The sequence below is a fragment of the Oryctolagus cuniculus genome, chromosome 4 (assembly GCF_051225735.1).
Source record: "Oryctolagus cuniculus isolate XC-2025 breed Fujian yellow rabbit chromosome 4, ASM5122573v1, whole genome shotgun sequence".
NCBI lineage: Eukaryota > Metazoa > Chordata > Mammalia > Lagomorpha > Leporidae > Oryctolagus > Oryctolagus cuniculus.
Genome location: NC_142870.1, coordinates 149,698,385 through 149,721,488, shown reverse-complemented (window position 1 = coordinate 149,721,488; position 23,104 = coordinate 149,698,385). Strand labels below are relative to the sequence as shown.

Sequence of the window (23,104 nt, the reverse complement as noted above, 5' to 3'; positions counted from 1 at the left end):
GAAAGACAATCACGCAAATATGCGAGGCGAGAACGTTCGAAGGGGCCCCAGCTGGTGGGAACATCACAGTGCATATGAAGCTCGGGAGAAAGATCAGTGTGGCTGCAGCATCGCGAGTGCGCCAGGAAGTGGGCTGAAGCGAGGCTGGGGATCAGCAGGGGCTGGGGCACGCAGCAGGTGAGGGAGTGGGCAGATGTTAGATTGATTTCTGCGCACACCAACAAAGGCAAGACCGTTGGGAGGGAAGTAGATTAAAGTGGGGCTGTTGAATGGTTCAAGTAAGAGATGATGGCAGCTTGAGATAGGGCAGCTGTTGGAGTTTCATTTGTTCACTTTTAATAAATGGTTCTTTTTTGTTTGATTAAAGAAAAAAAAAAAAAGAAAGAAAGAAAACCTTTTGTACTTCCTGGCTTCTCATCTGGCTTCTGCAGTCCCACCAGCTGCCTGCAGGGGGAGAATAGGTGGGGACGATGACTGGGGTCTCCTGCTGCCCGGCAGTGACTCCCTGCAGAACCAGCCTCAGGACACATCACCACCGTCCCAGGCCTCCCTGCTGTCTTCCCCCTCTCCAAAATGATTGGCTCAGGCTGCACAGATCCTCCGTGTCCTTGTGCCCATTCGTGTAATTGGTATTTAATGAATGCTTTCTGAATGGAATACAACTGAGAAATGAAGTGACACCTCTTTCTCTGGTGAACTGAAGTTTTCACCATGACTAGCTCCAAGAAAATAACCTGGGATAACTAATCTAACAGAACTGCTAACTAAAGGAAGGTCCATGCCGTGATTTTTTTTTTTTTTGACAGGCAGAGTGGACAGTGAGAGAGAGAGACAGAGAGAAAGGTCTTACTTTGCCGTTGGTTCACCCCTCAATGGCCGCCGCGGCCGGTGCGCTGCGGCCAGCGCACCGCGCTGACCCAATGGCAGGAGCCAGGTGCTTCTCCTGGTCTCCCATGGGGTGCAGGGCCCAAGTACTTGGGCCATCCTCCACTGCACTCCCTGGCCACAGCAGAGAGCTGGCCTGGAAGAGGGGCAACCGAGACAGAATCTGGCGCCCCAACCAGGACTAGAACCCGGTGTGCCAGCGCCGCAAGGTGGAGGACTAGCCTAGTGAGCCGCGGCGCCGGCCATGCCGTGATTTTTAACAACCGTGCAAAGACCCTCTCCCACGTTGTCCCCTGTCAGGTCCACTTGTAGCCATTCCAGGTTTTGCTAGAAATTAATGAATTAATTCATTCCTCTGATAGGAGATTCTATCCCTTATGGAACACAAATATCCCAATAGAGATAGTACATGAGCCTTATCAATCATTTTAGCTTTAATGAATCTATCACGTCTTCTCTTGAGACAAAGCACATTTTAATAGAGAAAAGGATGGGAAAAAAGTATGAAGGTGTTGTAGCTCATTGTGGAGCCCCATTGGGGCAAGGATGGAGAAAAGGGAAAAAGCAGAGAAGGGTGAGAGCTCCAAGTGTTCACACTCATCAATCCAGTGATTCCACTCTGGGGCAGTTAAGCCTAAAGAAATAATAATAAACACAACATAGATTTATGTGCAAAGATAGTTATTACAAAGCTATTTACAACAAAACAACATGGAGACAGCTTAGATATCCAATGATAAGGGTACGGATAAATACCTACGATGTAGCTTCATGGTGCAGTGTTGCCAGCTATTAGGATTATGTCTTTGAAGAAATTTTAGTAAGATGGGATAAAATACAATGTATACATTTATGCGTTTATGTGTATACTCATAGAATACACATGTTTATTAGGCATATGTGATATAATATCAAGTGTCTTAAAAGATAAACACATCTTTTGTGTATTTTCTAGTTTAAAAAATGAATGTGGGGATGGGTGTTTGGTCTAGCAGTTAAGATGGCTGCTTAGGATGCCTGCATCTCACTTTGGAACGCCTCATTTCGATACCCGGCTGTGGTGCCCAATTCCAGCTTCCTGCTAATGGACATCCTGGGAGGCAGTAGCCCAGGTAGTTGGGTCCCTGCCATCTACATGGGAGTCTGGATTAAATTCTGGGCTCCTGGTTTCAGCCTGGCCCAGCCCTACCTGTTGTGGGCATATGAGAAGTGAACCAGTGAATAGGAAGCTCGCTCTCTCTCTCTCTCTCCTCTCCCCCACCCCATCTTCCCTCCCTGTGTGTGTGTGTGTCTATCTTTCAAATAAAAATAAATGTGAATTATTAGAAAAATATAATTGTGAATCTCTATATACAAACATTATTGAAAAGGGGAGATTGTTTGAGATTCCATGGCTTTCTCTGGGCAGGCATTGATAACTGTTGTGTACTGGACCCTTCCTCTCTTAGAAGCAATTTCCATCAACCAAATGACCACATCTGCTTCTGAAAGAAATATCTGGATGTTTGAACTTGAATTTATGGGGCAGTTTTTCTGAACTTAGTCCTACAAGATGTTCCTCGTGCCTCTGAGACATGTTCCTGTTATATGGAAGAGTTGACAGTAACGGGGGAAGGAGACTTGAAAAAAAAAGCCAGATGCATTTGCAAAGGAGCTGTTTTTTTCCCACAGCATTCAAAAGTCTGGCTTCCTGGCACTTGGCTGGGATGCCTGCGGGCTGACAGTACTGTGATTTGGCATCTCCCGAGGTGCAGTTGCGCTCTCGGGCTGCTGAGTTCCAGCAAAGTTCATTTTAAAGTGTGAAACGGTGAGGAAATGCAGTGAGGAAATGCCCAAGCTGCCAGGCGCAGCATGATTCCAACTTTACCAAGTCCTCCTGAACGGGGATTTCCATGACTGGATGTGTGCTAGAGTGCACACACGGGCAGCGCATCAGAAAGGCTTGGCCCTCGCTGCCACCTCTCTCCCTTTTTCTCACAGGGTGAGTATTTCTGTGGGGGGCATTCACGTTTGGTGATGCTCTGCCATACCTCTGCATGTGCCTCCTGGGGAGGCCGGGTGTAGCAGAGAACTGATCTTCCGGTCAAGCTGCTGCTCAGAAGCTGGCGTTGGAAGCAGCTGATGAGGAGCCCAGCCCTCTGATCTCGCCCCCAGGTTGCATTGTGCTGCCCGTGTGTCTCGCCAAGGTCTAGGTCTTCTTCATGCATTTATAGCCTGGTTCCTCTGCAACTGCATGAGCTCCTCTAGGTCAGAAGCCCTGCCTTCTGTTGCATGTTTATGTAGCATGGTAGCTAAGAAGATAAAGGCTCTGCCTGTTTTGCTTCTTACTGTGTAACCCTGTTCATATATGAAAACATTGTGCCTCGGAGTTCTCAACTGTTAAATGGGGAGAAAAACGATACCATCTCATAGAGTGTAAATGAATCAATATGTGTAAATTGATACCATAGTGATACATTTTACAACCTTAGTAAAAGGATTTTTCATTCATTCATCCATTCATTCGATAGTATTAGGACTATTTCCGCCCTCACTACACCCCCATAATTTGTTCCCTAACCTTTACTTTAGGAAGGTTAGGAAGCTATAATCGTAATTGATGTGCCACTGCTATCCCAGTGCTTCCTAAAGCCTTGTCTCTGGATCTTGCTGTTTCTGTTGCATTGATCGAAACATTTGGTGGGACTCCTCATGCTTCCTGGTAAACATAGCAACTGAATGACTTAATTTCCTGTCTCTGCCCCTCTACAGTCACATACCATCCTATCCAGTTTTCTTTTTTCCTTCCATTTCATGAGTATTTCCAATAAGCCATGTACCATCCTGAAGATTTTTCTGATCTCATCGGCTTCCCATAAGAGCCCTGTGTGGGTTACAGACCACTGTCTTCCTCTATCTCAGTGTACAATAGAGGAAACCGGGACTCAGAGTGCTGAGCTGACTTGCCTGTGACCATAGTTCAGTCTGACTAGGGGAAGGCTGTGGACTAGGAGGCAGATGGCACTCTTCTGTTCCACTTCCTTACAAGTCACAAAAGCTGGAAGAGATGTACACAGAAGTGCATTCAGCATTTTTATAGGCTGGAGTCTGTGCAGGGTGCTGAGGACACACAAATAGAGAACGTATTTGGTCAGTGACTTCCTCTTCTTTCGTGTCTCAGTTATTGTTTTCTGTATAAGAAAGCACTCCGAAACTTAGAGGGTTTAAACAATGAGGTATTGCTTCTCGTGATTCTGCCATTCTCCTAGGCTTGCTGTGCAGTTCTGCTCCATGTGATATTTGTCTCAAGCCACTTATTTGGTTGCATGCAGCTGCAAGCTTGGCTCAGGGGTCCAAGATGGCCTCCCTTAGCATGTGCTGCAGTTGGGTGGGGGCCTCTATTGACCTCTCATGACCTCTCATACTCCAGGGTCTCTTCCCATTGGGATTTCTCCAATAAGATTGCCTAGATGTCTTTTTTTTTTTTTTTTTTTTTTTGACAGGCAGAGTGGACAGTGAGAGAGAGAGACAGAGAGAAAGGTCTTCCTTTGCCGTTGGTTCACCCTCCAATGGCCGCCACGGCTGGCGCGCTGCGGCCGGCGCACTGCGCTGATCCGAAGGCAGGAGCCAGGAACTTTCTCTGGGTCTCCCGTGCAGGTGCAGGGCCCCAAGGGCTTGGGCCATCCTGTACTGCCTTTCCAGGCCATAGCAGAGAGCTGGATCAGAAGTGGAGCAGCCAGGACTCAAACCGACGCCCATATGGGATGCCAGCACTGCAGGCAGCGGCTTTACCCGCTATGCCACAGCGCCAGCCCCAACATCACTTCTACATTCTGTTGGTCAAAGCAAATTACAGGCCAACTCACAGTCAAGTCTGCCTCTTAATGAGAGGGATGGAGGGACATTTTTGAAAATAATCTACCACATGTACTGTCTACGTGGCTCTTTAGACAGAAGCTGGAAGGCTCTGTAAGTGTCATCCAATTCAATCCCTGCTCTGGGCTGACTGAGTCCCTCTCAGATTCACGCTCTGAACTCTAGACACCAATGTTACGGCATTCCATGATGGAGCCTTTGGCTCCACCCTAATGAGAGGGATCGATGCCTTTATAAAATAGGCCTCAAGAAAGCTTACTGCCATTATGTGAGGACACAATAAAAAGGTGCTGTATGTGAACCAGGAAGCGGGCCCTCACCAGATTCTAAATCTGATAATGCCCTGGTTGGACTTGCCAGCCTCCTGATCTGTGAGAAACAGACTTCTGCTGTTTGTAAGCCACCACTCTATGGTGTTTTGTCACAGCAGCCTGAATGGGAACTGAGAGAGCATCCCAGTTTCACAGCTGTGAAAACCAAGATCTGAGAGATCAAGCTTGTTCAGGCCAGTGTGTTTTGTTTTTCCTTCAGCATAGGATGCCTTGCTATTGAACCCTTCTCTGACTCAGTTGTCCCTGTAAGTTGGAGAAAACAAGGTTGCAGAAGAAGGAGGGGTCTGTTTTGACTTCTTCTATTTCTGTGCCTGGTACCCGGCCCCCGGCATTGAACAAGCGAGCATTTCTCATCACTGCCTCTTCTGCACATTCTGTACATAAAGTGATGCCGGTTTTTACCTCAGGCATAAAAAGTGGGCGCACAGATCTCATCAGGTTTTACCAAATGAAATCCAACACATTTATTTAACATTTTAGGATAGTCTATTACCCTACAATGCGTTTCTCTAAAATCAACAGCTGCTGCAGTATGAAACGTGTTGCTTGCTTTGAAACGAAGCAGTAAGCTGTGGATCATTCGTTTCCCTCAGTATAACCACAAACCTGGAAACAATTAAGAAGTTCCTTTTGTCCAGATCATTAGGATCCTGTCTGGGATTACCTCCAGCCCTCTGGGTGGAGGACAGGTACTGGCTTCGTATTGAAGACGATATTTGTTATCAACTACTGTTCTGGGATCCTTCTCTCCCCTCCCACCCTCAAGAGGGAGATCTGGCTCTTACTGAGCATTAAGGTAAATGAAGAATGCGGTTCTTAGCTTTATGGCTCCTCAAAGACTGTGAGTTTCTAAAGAAGAACTAGTAGAAACACCCTTCTGCTGACTGAATGAATTATAGGTCGAATAAAACCTTGCTTCCCATCCTTGTAGCATTTACTATTTTTTTGCAGATTAAACGAATATTTAGATATTATAAAAAATTTAGAGAAGACATAAGCACACAAAGGAGAAAATACAGATCATTTACAATTTTGCCTTTAGTCGAAACCCCGTCTACATTTTAAGTGTATGTTTGTCCTATCACACATGGTAATAAATCCAGAGATTAAGATGAGACATTTAGATACAAGTGTTTTTCTTTAAAAAGTGGGATGACACTGTAAAATAATTTGGCAGCCGAATTTCTTTGTGTTTTATTTAACTGCAACAAAACCATTTATCCATGTAACGAGATGTCTTTCTATCATACTGGGAAAGTAAATCTTTCTCTTGTTTTGACAGGACAGTGATATCGAAGCTTTGATCAGGTGTTTGGAAAACGTTCTGAGTTGCACTTCTCTAGGTAGGTAAATGTCTTCAGATTCCTGAATATAGCAACACCTATAGATTGCACTGGCATAGCCAGTAAGTAGAAAGCTTGGAAGGAAACTTACAGATATTTCAACCCAAATGTGTTTGACAGATGAGGAAAATGAGGCTAACAGGTTGGGCATCTGGCCCAAGGACCAAGAAACTAAAAAAAAAAAAAAAAAAGAATTGCTTATTATCATTGTTACTGACTTCCCATCTCCAAAACAGAATAGTTGGCACTCGGTGGTCCCTTGTGATTGTCTGGTGGCCTGGCAGTGCATACAGGCGGTGTCACAGACCCTGGCGGAGGAACCTGCTTGCCTCCCTTGCCCTGTGTAAGTGGGTTGCATTCAGTCAAGCTGAGAGCACCTTCCCTCTGAAGGTCACTCAGTTATTGGAAGAGACTTGATCTGAAAAAACAAAGCTGAAATTCCTTTAGTGTTTTCAGCCTCAATAAATGGGATTGCTGTGCTTCAAGGATAAAACCCTATTTCTCAGTTTCTCATATATACTTCTTTTTTTTAATCTGAAAATCCCAACTGTGATAGCTTCTAGTACTAGGCAATAAATTGTCACACATAGTATTCTTACAGGTTCTGGATACAAAGGGCTGAGATAGTTTTTCTTTTAAATGTGCTTTTAAATGCGCAAAATGTGAGTTTTGATTTTCCGAAGTTTTAGTGGCATAGCCATTTCTTATCTCTTCAGAGGAAATGGCAGGCAGGAATAAAGCTGAACGCCTAAGTTTTCAGGTGGGTGAACATCGGCCATTGTTTTATTAGGAGCATTAAACACAGTTTAGTTTTTGTTCTCCGTCCACATTTCCATGTAAGAAACCTCGGGCATAAACCAGCTCTTTGATTTCTTCTCCTGATCATTGCCCTGCAATCTGCTTAATTGTATATCAGTAACACCTGCTAAGGACATGGCATACCGGATACGGACTTGGAGACCCGGAAGTCTTTTCCTTTGACCAAGTCGCTATCCCTGTCTAGGCCCGAGCAGCATGGGCTGCTTTCCTTGTTACCTGGAGTCCAGTGCAGAAGCAGCCTCTAACACTTATTTCAGAATATTTTAAGAGAAATTTTATGAAGTCCCTGCTCCGTCACCAGTTTCAAGCAAAATAGCTCTCAGCGTCCTCTGTTTTCCAAGTCAGTTACCACTTAACCCATATGACTTGTATCTTCTAGAATTCACTACCAGCTTTCGTCTGCTTCCTGTTTCCCTGGAGGTTTATATCTGCTTTATTCCTTTTCTGTCACATTAGTGGGAGGCAATGATGAATGTGTATTTTTATTCCATGTTTCTAATGCTCATTTCTATAAAATCATTCAGTCTAGAAGGAAATTTAGATATCATCTATCCAATCCAGTGTTATTTAATTTTTTTTCTGTTTTACAGTCAAAGCTATCTTTTCTAAGATACAATCTTATGTAGAAATCCAATTTATAAAAAGATAAGACTGAAACTAAATGTGGGAGATGTGTATGGGCAGGAAGGGAGAGTAGGGGGTGAGATTGGAGAGATGAGACAAGTGAGCCACAGACTCCCAGGAAGACCCAGGATGTGGAGCCCCGGTTACGACTGAAGGCAGGCTGCGGGTGAAGACGAAACAGGAGGATGGGGTGACAACATGAATAAGGAGCGAGAGACGCCAAGTCCCTTTCTGTCTGCTGGCTCAGTCAAGCAGAGACACTTGATTTGATTTAGGGGGGCAGTGAATCCAGGAGGCTCTGGATTTGGGGACAGCAGAGACACCAAAGAGAAGGTTGGTGTGACGTGATGGAAACAGAGGGAGGGAGCAAGCATCTGCCTGTTGAATAATGAGGTCCCCAGACAGCACCCCGACTCGGCTTCTGAAACACCGGCGGAGCAGCACAGACCTCTTCAGGTTCAGAAATTGTGGACCCCTTCTGAAGATACCTCTGTGACAGCGTTACCAACCCCAGGGCCCTAAAAGACACTGGCATTCCCCCAACAAACAGCAAGGCTCAGCCCTACCAGCCGACAGTCCCAGGTCCACCAGAAGAGCTTCCACTGGCTTTTAATACTTCCTGCTTCAATATGAACATGTAGCCAGATGGCCCCTGATATCTGAGGAAATTTAACAAAAAAGAGGGAAATTAAAACAAAAACGTACTAAAATTCAGGAAACAGAATATGTCAGGAAGAAAAGCTCAAAACACAGCTACTGAAATCTTACAGGCTATTAAAGAAGATATTACCTACAAGATACAAACAAAAAGGAATATAAGAGCCCAAGAAAGAGCTCTTGAAATGTCATTTTCATAGCAGAAATTAAAAATTCAGTAGAGGGTTTGGGAGGTAAAGTTAAGCAGATTTTCCAGAATAGAATTAATAAATGATAAGGAAGCAAAATGATCCACCTAGGTTTCTTAACATCTAACTGAAAAAAATTCCAGAAAAAGAATATAAAATTCATAAATTTATCAAATAAAGAAGACAAATATCTTGAGAGAATAATAGTTTACTTATAAAGTACCAAGAAAAATAGTGTCTTATTGTCTTATTTTTCAGTAATAATGAAATTTAGAAGACAATAAAGTTTGAATCTAGACTTTTAAAAAAATTTTTATATTTTTTTCTTATTGGAATGACAGAACAAGAAGGTCGATGGAAGGGGGTGCAGGTAGGGAGGAGACTGATTTTCCATCTGCTGGTTCACTCTCCAAATGCCCAGGGCTGGGCCAGGCTGAACCAAGAAACTGGGCATTCATGCTGGGTCTCCCATGCGGCTTGCAGAGACCAAAGCACTTGAGCCTTCACCCTCTGCCTCCCAGAGTGTTCATCAGTGGGAAGCTGGAGCAGAGGTAGAGGCATGACTGGACCCTCACACTCCAATATGGGATGCAAGCATCCTAATGGTGGTTTATCATCTGTACCACAACACCCACTCCTGAATCTAGAATTTTTTATCTGTCCAATCCACCAATCACAGGCGAGCAAGGAATAAAGACATTTTCAAACCTGCAGTCTCCAAATGTCTACCTTCTCGTCCCCATGGCTTTTCTTATGAGGTTCCTAGAGTATGTACTGACCCTAAAGATGTAGTAAACCAAGAAAGAGGAAGGCATGGACTTAGGTGACCGGGAAGCCAACACAGGAGGGAAGTTAAAGGGATTCCCAGAGCGACAGTTAAGGGACAGTCTCTTCACAACAGCTGGCAACAGGCCTGCACAATCCATTCAGAGGGCTCTGGGAGGAAAATGGTTCACTTGCAGGGAGGATGGAATGAATGGATAGCCCACCAGACTCGACTATAAGTTTTCAGTTCCTTTCGAGAATTTAGGGAGAAATCATATAGAAGCAATCAGGAAACTAATTCATGTTAAAAATTCAACGCAATTGTTAACTTTTGGGAAAAAGTGTTTTTTTTTTTTTTTTTTTTTTTTTTTGACAGGCAGAGTGGACAGTGAGAGAGAGAGACAGAGAGAAAGGTCTTCCTTTGCCGTTGGTTCACCCTCCAATGGCCGCCGCGGCCGGTGCGCTGTGGCCAGCGTACCGCGCTGATCCGATGGCAGGAGCCAGGAGCCAGGTGCTTTTCCTGGTCTCCCATGGGGTGCAGGGCCCAAGCACCTGGGCCATCCTCCACTGCACTCCCTGGCCACAGCAGAGAGCTGCCCTGGAAGAGGGGCAACCGGGACAGAATCCGGTGCCCCAACTGGGACTAGAACCCAGTGTGCCGGCGCCGCTAGGCGGAGGATTAGCCCAGTGAGCCGCAGCGCCGGCCCGGGAAAAAGATTTATAAAAGAAAGAAAATATGGGCCTGGCGCTGTGGCGCAGTGGGTTAACACCCTGGCCTGAAGTGCCGGCATCCAACATGGGTGCCGGTTCGAGACCTGGCTGCTCCATTTCCCATCCAGCTCTCCGCTATGGTCTGGGAAAGCAGTAAGAAGATAGCCCAAGTCTTTGGGCCCTTGCACCTACGTGAGAGACCCAGAAGAAGCTCCTGGCTCCTGGCTTCAGATTGGCACAGTTCTGGCCGTTGTGGCCAACTGGGGAGTGACCATCGGATGGAAGACCTTTCTCTCTGCTTCTCCTCTCTCTGTGTAACTCTGACTTTCAAATAAAATAAATAAATCTTTAAAAAAAAAAAGAAAGAAAATATAATCTACATACATTAGGGGCTTAACTGTATACAATACCCCAAAACAGATTTATCTTTTAATTCCATTTTCCATGAGCTTTTTGCAGTACTCTTATATATGTGATAGAGACAAATGTTAAATACCAAATCAATGTTAAAGAGTTAGATATGGTTGAATTTGGGTAATGGAACTTGGCAGTGAGGCAAGGAACTGCTTTTTTGTTCATTTTTGAATTGTAAGCTATGTGAATTCTTAGGTTAGAAATCAATATTTTTTAAAAAAAGATGAGCATTGGAAAGTAAAGAGCCCAATTCTTTTTTTTTTTTACCTTTTATTTAATGAATATAAATTTCCAAAATACGACTTATGGATTACAATGGCTTCCCCCCCATACCGTCCCTCCCACCCACAACCCTCCCCTTTCCCACTCTCTCTCCCCTTCCATTCACATCAAGATTCATTTTCGATTATCTTAATATACAGAAGATCAGCTTAGTATACATTAAGTAAGGATTTCAACAGTTTGCTCCCACACAGAAACATAAAGTGAAAAATAATAGATGATTTTTTTTAAATGATGATGAAATCAGATCAGACCTATTGTCATGTTTAATCCCAGTGAGAGTCAAGTTGGGAATTGATAATTTCTTTTTTTTTTTTTTTTTACAGAAGATCAGTTTAGTATGCATTAAGTAAATATTTCAACAATTTGCACCCCCATAGAAACACAAAGTGAAATATATTGTTTGAGTACTCGTTATAGCATTAAATCTCAATGCACAGCACATTAAGGACAGAGATCCTACATGAGGAGTAAGTGCACAGTGACTCCTGTTGTTGACTTTACCAATTGACACTCCTGTCTATGGCATCAGTAATCTCCCTATGCTCCAGTCATGAGTTTCCAAGGCTATGGAAGCCCTCTGAGTTCTACGACTCTTATCTTGTTTAGACAAGGTCATAGTCAAAGTGGAGGTTCTCTCCTCCCTTCAGAGAAAGGTACCTCCTTCTTTGAAGACCTGTTCTTTCCACTGGGATCTCACTCACAGAGATCTTTTGCCAGAGTGTCTTGGCTTTCCATGCCTGAAATACTCTCATGGGCTTTTCAGCCAGATCCGAATGCCTTTAGGGCTGATTCTGAGGCCAGAGTGCTATTTAGGACATCTGCCATTCTATGAGTCTGCTGAGTATCTCACTTCCCATGTTGGATCACTCTCCCCTTTATTTATTCTATCGGTTAGTGTTAGCAGGTACTAGACTTGTTTATGTGCTCCCTTTGACTCTTAGTCCTTTCATTATGATCAATTGTGAACTGAAATTGATCACTTGGACTAGTGAGATGGCATTGGTACATGACACCTTGATGGGATTGAATTGGAATCCCCTGGTATGTTTCTAACTCTATCATTTGGGGCAAGTCAGCTTGAGCATGTCCCAAATTATACATCTCTTCCCTCTCTTATTCCCACTCTTATGTTTAACAGGGATCACATTTCAGTTAATTTTCACCACTTAAGAATAACTGTGTGATAATTACAGAATTAAACCAGTCATATTAAGTAGAACAGACAAAAAAACTACTAAGAGGGATAATGTATTAAGTTGTCCATTAACAGTCAGGGCTATGCTGATCAAGTCACCATTTCCCATAGTGTCCATTTCACTTCAACAGGTTTCCTTTTTGGTGTTCAGTCAGTTGTCACCAATCAGGGAGAACATATGGTATTTGTCCCTTTGGGACTGGCTTATTTCACTCAGCATGATGTGTTCCAGATTCCTCCATTTTGTTGCAAATGACTGGATTTCGTTGTTTCTTACTGCAGTATAGTATTCTAAAGAGTACATATCCCATAATTTCTTTATCCAGTCTACCGTTGATGGGCATTTAGGTTGGTTCCAGGTCTTGGCTATTGTGAATTGTGCTGCAATAAACATTAGGGTGCAGACTGCTTTTTTGTTTGCCAATTTAAATTCCTTTGGGTAAATTCCAAGGAGTGGGATAGCTGGGTCGAACGGTAGGGTTATATTCAGGTTTCTGAGGAATCTCCAGACTGACTTCCATAGTGGCTTAGCCAGTTTGCATTCCCACCAACAGTGGGTTAGTGTCCCTTTTTCCCCACATCCTCGCCAGTATCTGTTGTTGGTAGATTTCTGAATGTGAGCCATTCTAACCGGGGTGAGGTGAAACCTCATTGTGATTTTCATTTGCATTTCCCTGATTGCTAGTGACCTTGAACATTTTTTCATGTGCCTGTTGGCCATTTGGATTTCCTCTTTTGAAAAATGTCTATTGAGGTCCTTGGCCCATCTCTTAAATGGGTTGTTGGTTTTGTTTTTGTGGAGTTTCTTGATCTCTTTGTAGATTCTGGTTATTAACCCTTTATCTGTTGCATAGTTTGCAAATATTTTTTCCCATTCTGTCGGTTGTCTCTTCACTCTCCTGACTGTTTCTTTTGCAGTACAGAAACTTCTCAATTTGATGCAATCCCAATAGTTGATTTTGGCTTTGACTGCCTGTGCCTCCCGGGTCTTTTCCAGAAATTCTTTGCCTGTGCCAATATCTTGAAGGGTTTCTCCAATGTTCTCTAGTAACTTGATGGTGTCAGGTCGTAGATTTAGGTCTTTAATCCATGTTGAGTGGATTTTTGTGTAAGGTGTAAGGTAGGAGTCTTGCTTCCTGATTCTGCATGTGGAAATCCATTTTTCCCAGCACCATTTATTGAGTAGACTGTCCTTGCTCCAGGAATTAGTTTTAGATCCTTGATCAAATATAAGTTGGCTGTAGGTGTTTGGGTTGATTTCTGGTGTTTCAATTCTGTTCCATTGGTCTAGCCATCTGTTTCTGTACCAGTACCATGCTGTTTTGATTACAACTGCCCTGTAGTATGTCCTGAAATCTGGTATTGTGATGCCTCCGGCTTTGTTTTTGTTGTACAAGATTGCTTTAGCTATTCGAGGTCTCTTGTGCCTCCATATAAATTTCAGCACCATTTTTTCCAGATCTGAGAAGAAGGTCTTCGGTATCTTGATTGGTATTGCATTGAATCTATAAATTGCTTTTGGGAGAATGGACATTTTGATGATATTGATTCTTCCAATCCATGAGCATGGAAGATTTTTCCATTTCTTGGTATCCTCTTCTATTTCTTTCTTTAAGGTTTTGTAATTTTCATCGTAGAGATCTTTAACGTCCTTGGTTAAGTTTATTCCAAGGTATTTGATTGTTTTTGTAGCTATTGTGAATGAGATTGATCTTAGAAGTTCTTCCTCAGCCATGGCATTGTCTGTGTATACAAAGGCTGTTGATTTTTGTGCATTGATTTTATACCCTGCTACTCTGCCAAACTCTTCTATGAGTTCCAATAGTCTCTTAGTAGAGTTCTTTGGGTCCCCTAAATAAAGAATCATGTCATCTGCAAAGAGGGATAGTTTGAGTTCTTCCTTCCCAATTTGTATCCCTTTAATTTCTTTTTCTTGCCTAATAGCTCTGGCTAGAACCTCCAGAACTATATTGAATAGCAGTGGTGAGAGTGGACATCCCTGTCTGGTACCAGATCTCAGTGGAAATGCTTCCAACTTTTCCCCATTCAATAGGATGTTGGTTGTGGGTTTTTCATAGATTGCTTTGATTGTATTGAGGAATGTTCCTTCCAAACCCAGTTTGCTTAGAGTTTTCATCATGAACGGGTGTTGTATTTTATCAAATGCTTTCTCGGCATCTATTGAGATAATCATATGGTTTTTCTTCTGCAGTCTGTTAATGTGGTGTATCACATTGATTGTCTTGCGCACATTAAACCATCCCTGCATACCAGGGATAAATCCCACTTGGTCTGGGTGGATGATCTTTCTGATGTGTTGTTGCATTCTATTGGCGAGAATTTTATTGAGGATTTTTGCATCTATGTTCATCAGGGATATTGGTCTGTAATTCTCTTTCAGTGCTGCATCTTTTTCCGGCTTAGGAATTAAGGTGATGCTGGCTTCATAGAAAGAATTTGGGAGGATTCCCTCTTCTTCGATTGTTATGAATAGTTTGAGAAGAATTGGAGTTAGTTCTTCTTTAAATGTCTGGTAGAATTCAGCAGTGAATCCATCTGGTCCTGGGCTTTTCTTTGTTGGGAGGGCCTTTATTACTGTTTCAATTTCTGTCTCAGTTATGGGTCTGTTTAGGTTTTCGATGTCTTCCTGGTTCAATTTAGGTAGGTTGCATGTGTCCAGGAATCTATCCATTTCTGATAGGTTTCCCTGTTTGCTGGCATACAAGTCCTTGTAGTAATTTCTGATGATTCTTTTTATTTCTGTGGTGTCTGTTGTTACATTTCCTTTTTCATCTCTGATTTTATTGATTTGGGTCTTTTCTCTTCTTTTTTTAGTTAGTTGGGCCAATGGGGTGTCAATTTTGTTTATTTTTTCAAAAAACCAGCTCCTCGTTTGGCTGATTTTTTGTAATGTTTTTCTTGATTCAATCCTGTTGATTTCTTCTCTGATTTTAATTATTTCTCTTCTCCTACTAGATTTGGGTCTGGTTTGCTGTAGGTTTTCTAGATCCTTGAGGTGAATTGAAAGCTCCTCTATTTGGTGCCTTTCCAATTTCTTGATGTAGGTGCCTATTGATATAAACTTTCCTCTTAACACTGCTTTTGCTGCGTCCCGTAAGTTTTGGTATGTTGTGCTGTTATCCTCATTTACTTCCAGAAAATTTTTGATTTCTCTTTCAATTTCTTCTATGACCCATTGTTCATTCAGGAGCATGTTGTTCAATCTCCATGTGTTTGTGTATGCTCTAGGGATTCCTGAGTTGCTAATTTCCAACTTCATTCCTTTATGGTCTGAGAAGCTACATGGTATGATTCTAATTCTTTTGAATTTGCTGAGACTTGCTTTATGAAGAGCCCAATTCTATGATAAGGCTCCTATCAAGGCTATATTAAGATTTTTGGACATCTTTATTGCTGAGAAGATTGTAGTAAACCTAGATTTATGAATTAAAAAGCTTAAATTATAAAACCAAAAATTACATGTATCCTGAAGTTGAATTAGCTTTTTTCCAGACTTCTAATTGCATGATTCTGGATTATAGAACATTTCTGCAGTGCTTGCTGTCTCAAATGGTGGAAGACAGAAATCTCCTTCGCCCCGCCTTTGCTTCCTACTGCTCTGATGACCTCTCACGGTGACCTCTTATGCGAGCAGGGTGGTGGAGTCCTACTGATTCTGCAGCTTAAGTAGAAGGGGTCCGTGGAGTATGGCTACAGACATGGAGATGATGGTGGCACGTGCCTTTGAAATAGCTGGCTGGGAAGGACGCTCACTGTAGGACCTTCTATTATGAATGAGAACTTTATGGGTTTCAGGATTCCATAGAATCTTACATGGAAACCATGAAGACCACCTCTTCACATAGTCTTACAGGGAAGAGGCTCTGGCTCTGAGATGGCTCAGGTAGCTGCTGTCTGCTTTGCGTTAATTATATTTTTTTTGAAACTCACCAGCTCTGATGATAGTTAAAGTTGGTTGTTTTGGTTGCTACTATGTGTCAGAATGTTAACGTAATATAAGAGGACAGTTTAAACTTACATGGTCAAAGTATAAACATTTAACTTAAAAAATGAAACCTCTGTGAACTGAGTTAGGCATTACTCTTGTTCAGCATCTGTTGAAGCATTTTGGAGATATCCAGTGTCCCGAGACCTGCACTGTAGGTTAATCCTCTGCCTGCAGTGCCAGCATGCCATATGAGCTCCGGGTTGAGTCCCAGCTGCTTGTCTTCTGATCCAGCTCTCTGCTTATGGCCTAGGAAAGCAATGGAAGATGACCCAAGTGCTTGGGCTCCTGCTTCCATGCGGGAGACTTAGATGGAGCTCCTGGCTCCTGGCTTTGGACTGACCGAGCCCAGGCTGTTGTGACCATCTGGGGGTGTACCAATGGATGGAAGACCTTTTCTCTCTGTTTCTCTCTCTCTCTCTGTCTGTAACTCTACCTCTCAAATAAATGAATAAATCTTTAAAAAAGAGAAATATCCAGTTTCCTGTTGAGCAGGTTAAGATGTTGCATATCATTCACAGACATCTTGAACAAGAGCGGAAAGAAGAGAGATGCATATATCCTTTCTGGTGATTCGGACAAAGCAAACTTTTAACTTTACAACCCTGAAAATATGTGTGCAGTGGTTTGGCCCTCTTCTTGACCCCAGATTCAGTTTTCTTTCTATTTAAAGCAGGGACAGTGGTGTTCTCCCTTCCCCCATCGCAGGTGAGTGGACTGGATGAATGACTCCTCATTTGTGTAGTTTCAATAATCTTGAATTAGAAGGTATCCTTGGCCGGCGCCGTGGCTCACGAGGCTAGTCCTCCACCTGCGGTGCCGGCACCCCGGGTTCTAGTCCCAGTTGGGGCACCGGATTCTGTCCCAGTTTCCCCTCTTCCAGTTCAGCTCTCTGCTGTGGCCCGGGAGTGCAGTGGAGGATGGCCCAGGTCCTTGGCCCCTGCACCTCTGCACCCGCATGGGAGACCAGGAGGAAGCACCTGGCTCCTGGCTTCGGATTGGCACAGTGCACCGGCTGTAGCGACCACTTGGAGGGAGTGAACGAACGGAAGGAAGACCTTTCTCTGTCTCTTTCTTTCTCACTTTCTCACTAACTCTGCCTGTCCGAAAAAAAAAAAAAAAAGGTATCCTTTTGCATTCCATATTCAGGGTGCATGGGTACCTTAAAATATTCTTAAAAATGAAATCAAGAGTTAGTTTATTTTTGTGCAAAAAATTTTTGAAACCATGCATGATTTTTTTCCTTGAACTTTTTGAAGACCCCTCTTAGTAGTCTCATCTATAGCATTAAGATATGATTACAACTTCGCATCAGCTGTTCTCACACTTGAGGATGCATCAGACTCAGTGGGCTTAATGCTCAGGTCTGCTGTGTGGCCAAGAATTTGTGTTTCTAACAACTTGTGAGCTGCTGATGCCCTGGGTCCAAATTACACTTTGAGAACCATGGCCCTAAAATCCTGAAGCCCTGAAATTGTTCTTGTGCACACACACCCCATTTATAATTCCAGAAAAAACACTACAGAATGACATAAAAATTTATTTCTTAGAAATTATGGACAACTTATCCATAAGCTAAAAGTTTCCTTCCGGATTTTTCCTGTCTTCCTCTCTGTGGTCCTTTCGGTGTGTGCTGCACTCTCTGGCACTGTGCACAGGACTGACTGAGCTTCCATAGAAGTGAATTTTTGCCTCCCTGTCAGCATCTATAGCTTATATTCAGGGAGGTCTAGCAGTCCCAGGCATTGCAGGAGGGGTTGGATTTTGAGATGCTTTGGGAATGTGATCCTGATCATGAGGTGGGGTTCAGGACAGACCAGTGCATAGCTTTGGAACAATACTAGGAAGTGCTCTCTGGGTGCTTTTTTCATACCTATGGAATAAGTTATTGTCCCAGTGGAGGCATTAAATTTACAAAGCCCTAAATACCACCCCTCCCCCCACCCCAGGATATAAGAAGGGTGGCCAGTCCTGAGCAGGACACTGAGGAATTTAAGAAGAATTAGGAGAGGGAATATGGGAAGAAATGTAAAAGGCCACAGAAAAAGCAGAAGTCCTGTTCTTGATGGAGGGCCAAGAATGTAGGTCAGATTATTTTAAACATAATATTTCCATGGTTGGAAACTGTCCTCTCTTTCTCTCCCCCTCATTTCCTTTCCTACAAATAAGGCAGATAGAGTCCCAGAGTCTTGAAGAAAACCAGATCCCTGTCTTCATGAGTTTTCAGAATGGTCAGGGAAGAAGATAATTAAGGGGCACTGTGATGGATATATTGTGAACAGAGTCAGTGTGTGCTCATCGCAGGGTGGGGGCACCCACTTTGGACTGCACTCCAATAAAGGCTTCACAGAGGAGTGGAAGGCTTGATATCCCTGTGTCTGTGAGGGCTGAGCAAGGCCATGGTCACTGGAGAATCTCAGCCTAACACATAGCATGGGTTGATGGATGGAACCTGCTGAGTTTTCTCTAGAAAGTATCTCTAGAAATCTCAGGCAGTGTGAAAGCTCAGAGTTGTGAAACAACTGAGTATATGCACAAGACTATGGAGATGTTGGTGGTGTTGTGTGTAAATGTAAAGTGTGAGGAAGGGATTGATGAACCTGTCTATATAAGGCCAAGGCCATGCTGAATCTCGTGTGCAACATTAGGAGTTTGAACCTTATTCTGTAGGTTTTTAAGCATGGTCACAAAAATTCACCTTTAATAAACGATAAGGAGGGAGCTATGGAAGGAATGACTTGAGATAGAAAACACATCAGCAGATTTGTTGTCACCGTAGTAACTGGTCAGACCCATCACTTCTCAGTAGGAGAGACAGAAGATGACCTCCACACTCATTTCCATTGAACTTAAGAAGGAAAATTCGGTCTCTATATTTCTTAGTAACTGCGTTATGAGCCAAGGTGACACACCAAGTTTGGCGTTATTAAATATTTGAGCAATTAGCTGTACTTTTAGAGAGAAGTCACCAGCAGGATTATACGTGTCTATGGTAAACTATATTAAGAGGCTCTGAGCATCTAAACTGGATGTTGTCACAGAAGCAATTAGAATTTCACAGTTGCTCCAGATGCTCTCTGCCAATTAAGATTCCTTTAGTGTGTTGATGTGTGCGATCAGTTTGGCTTTCTCAGTTCTTTCACTGAGCTTCGGCACAAGCTGATCTCTACTAAACTGTATGACTGATAAGAAAAGTGGAGACACCAGGTCATCTGACTCCCTTTGAAATTTCCTCTTCCTAAGTTCTTCAGACTCTTAAGCTGTTAAGTGTTGGGATGATTGACAGTCATTTAACCTTACACTACGTTGTTTCTCACCTTGACAGGAAAGAATATCTCATAATGATTAGGACGGCTTCCCCATAGTGTTGGTTATTGGTGCATTGAAACCATTGTCATCAGGAGGAGAGGAGGGATATTTTGGATTATAAACCATTTTGGTCATTTTGATGTGGATGCATAATATCTGTTTTCTCTGGTCCCTTCTGTTTATGTTTTGTAGAAATTTAAATTTCTGCAAATTTTTAAAACTCGGAACAATGCATCAGACTCAACATTAGCAGTAACTTATAGAGAACCTGCTACCAGTTAGCTACTTTGCCAGACACCTTCATCTGACGGATGTGTGGCAGTGGTGAGAGGGCAGGGAAAAGACCGTAATATAAATAAATTCCCACAACGATACTACTAATCATCCTTCTTAGTGTATGCTTAGCAAATAGCATTCTATCTATTGCTGTTATCCAGAAAAACAATCCGGTAATTGAGTTTTTGTAACTACAAGAGAAACTCTGCAATCATTAATTCATTTATTGCTCCTGCTACATTATGCTTTCGTTGAAGTTAGGATACCTTGTAGAAGGAAGGATGTGCATTGTGCTGGGGTTGCAGGGATGCATTAGACTTGGTTCCTGCCCGTAAGAGTTTATAATTTCAGAGGGGAACTGAGACAGAGGCCTCAACAGCTATGACAAGAGAAGAAGGATTCGGAAAAAGGGGGAGGCTCTTTTAGTTAGGGGAATAGAAGTAACCAAGGAAACTTCAAGGAGAAGGTAGCGTCGGAGGTCACTCCTGACACAAGAATAGGTTTGCCCATAAGGAGATGAGGGGGAAGAGCCTTCAGTGGAAGGGATGGGCGGCATGAAGAGGAGCCCGGAGAGGAGAACTGGCAGGAGCAGGCAGCTCCTGCTCGGGGGTCGGAAGTGGTTCTGTTCTGTGGTATCTGCCTGAATCATCTTAGTTGCAAATATGACATGAATTATCTTAGTAGTTCATTCTTATTCATTTTCCTAAGTAAATAATGCCTTCTTTTTCTCGTAAAAGATCTTAACTAGGATCTTTAATGTCCAATCACCTTTGGCTTAGAGAGACATACTACCACTTGCACTCGATTTGGTGTTCACCATACTAGGCCAAATTATTTGGCACATATTTTTCTAAGCATTTAAACGTTACTGGCCAAATGATACATCATGCCTTTATATTTTCCTTACTCATAAATTTAAGGCATGTATCATGCCCTTATAAAATTTTTTTTTCTAAAATAAAAATGATAGATGAAAGCAAGTATTCTTGAGCATTTGAGCAAAGTTAGGAGTTAAATATGTTAAATTCACTTTAGAAACTCAAGCAGTTTAAAACAAATAATGCACACCAACATGGCATGAAGTTACAAAATATATGGTTGTTTTTACATTTGAATTATTTTATCTATATACTTGTTTTTTTTTTTTTTTTTTTTTTTTTTTTTTTTTGACAGCCAGAGTGGACAGTGAGAGAGAGAGACAGAGAGACAGAGAGAAAGGTCTTCCTTTGCCATTGGTTCACCCTCCAATGGCCGCCATGGCTGGCGCACTGGGGCTGGCGCATCGCGCTGATCCGAAGGCAGGAGCCAGGTGCTTCTCCTGGTCTCCCATGCGGGTGCAGGGCCCAAGGACTTGGGCCATCCTCCACTGCACTCCTGGGTCACAGCAGAGAGCTGGCCTGGAAGAGGAGCAACCGGGACAGAATCCAGCGCCCCAACCGGGAGTAGAACCCAGGGTGCCATTGCTGTGGGCAGAGGATTAACTCAGTGAGCCATGGCGCCGGCTTATCTATATACTTGTAATATCAGCTCATTTTTATATTATTTTTTCTAATTATAGAATAGCTTTCTTGGTTTACAATAATCTTACTTAACATCAAAGAAAAAGATGACTGTCTTAGATCACCTGTAGTTCCAGTCTGGGGACAAAAACCAATCGATTCTTGGTTAAGATCTAAAACATAGGTGAGAATTCCAGTTTAAGTCTTGACTTGCTCAAGATCCCTGCATAGATGGAACCTCTCCAGTTCACACCTTTTCTTGTCTCTCCCTTAATGCCTCCATGTGCATCATATAGTTCTTTAGGCCTTATTTCTTGGGTCATCTAAAAGTCTCATTGTTCAGGAACTGAGGGTGCAAGTTTACACATCAGCCCTTGTTATTACTCATTCAACTATCCTGTGGTCTTGCATCACACAAAAGGACCTTTCTATTTGGTTGTTGTGGTATTGGTGTCACTGCTATTGATAAATTTCTAACTATTCTGGAAATATTTAGATTACTCACAGGTTATCCACACTTTCTACTTATTAAGATAGAAAAACTTTCATCTCTATATGTTGCAAGTATATGCACACTTATTTGAAGAAGCAGAAAAACTATGCAGGCTGACATTCTGGACTTACTAATGCAAAATGAAGCATCCTAATATAGTCACTCTTTTTTTTGAATGGCATTTATTTTTTACATCTTTGAATTCACATCTCTTTGACTTTCATCATGGACTCTTAGCTTTTGTAAATTCAAGTTTTTTTTTTTTTAAGATAGTGAGTTTACACATCATTTCCAATTTGACTACTAAATCAATTTTAAAATACATTCTAAAATAAACTTATTTTAATTATTTTCACTACAATTTGCCTGCTTTGATTATTTAACTAGTTTCTTATACTCTATTTTTCCTTTGTAACTTTTATATATTTTGTTGACTAACATCCTGTAGTCAACTTATGGGCAAAATGGACTTGATTCTATCAGTAGAACTTCAACCACTTAGTAGTCTTGAGTATAAATAGGCCAGCAGTGTGAATTGTTCAGCTTGAAATCAACTTGGTTTCCCCAAGAAGTGCTTTCTTTGCTGTGTTTTTTTTTTTTTTTTTTTCCCCAATAACTTCATGGCAAGTGTAAAGGGTTGAATGGTGGCTTCCCCAAAGATGTCATGTCCCAATCCCTGCTTCCTTGTATACTAAAGCTTTTGCAGATGTGAGTAAATAAGGATCTGAGATGAGGAGACCATCCTGCAGGGTCCACATGGGCCCTAGAGCCACCACAAGTGTCCTTATAGGAGAGAGACAGGGGAGCTCACACACAGAGAAGAGAGTGATGTGAAGACTGAAGCAGAGATTGGAGAGATGCTGGCCGCCACCAGAATCTGGATGACGTAGAGAACAGATTTCCCCTGGAGCCCCTGGAGGGGGTGTAGCCCTGCTGGCACCTGGGTTTGGTGCAGGGAAACCCATTGCAGACCGCTGGGCTCCAAATCTGTGAGAGACTGCATCCTGCTGTTGGGAGCCACCGCATTGGTGGTGATTTGTTACAGTGGTCTCGGGAAACAGAGTCTCTCATGGTACACCCACCTCACAATCTCAACCACCCCCTGTTAGTGGACCGGTCACTTTCTTTTCACATTTTTTAAAAAAGATTTATTTATTTACTTGAAAGTCAGAGTTACACACACACACACACACACACACAGAGAGAGAGAGAGAGAGAGAGAGAGAGAGAGAGAGAAAGGTCCTCCATCCAATGTCTCACTCTCCAATTGGCTGCAATGGCCGGCCAGGAGCCAGGATCTTCCTCTGGGTCTCCCACATGGGTGCAGGGGCCCAAGACCTTCTTCTACTGTTTTCCCAGGCCATAGCAGAGAGCTGGAATGGAAGTGGAGCAGCCAGGTCTCGAACCAGCACCCATATGGGATGCCAGCGCTGCAGGCCAGGGCGTTA

General features: G+C 42.8%; 1 protein-coding gene across 13 annotated transcripts in view; it reads left to right on the top strand.

The window, feature by feature from the left end:
- The window catches only part of NEK11 (NIMA related kinase 11), a 332,098-nt gene that overhangs the window by 191,067 nt on the left and 117,927 nt on the right, over positions 1–23,104 (top strand). For 12 of the 13 annotated variants that reach the window (XR_016233306.1, XM_089332257.1, XM_051818466.3 and 9 more), the window contains one exon: positions 6,355–6,415. The exons of the other annotated variant lie outside the window; for it this stretch is intronic. Coding sequence is in view for 11 of the 12 variants with exons in the window: in XM_089332257.1 (XP_089188383.1) it covers positions 6,355–6,415 (61 nt within the window). In the remaining variant the exon portion in view is untranslated. The remainder of the gene's footprint in view (positions 1–6,354; positions 6,416–23,104) is intronic. 13 annotated transcript variants of the gene reach the window in all.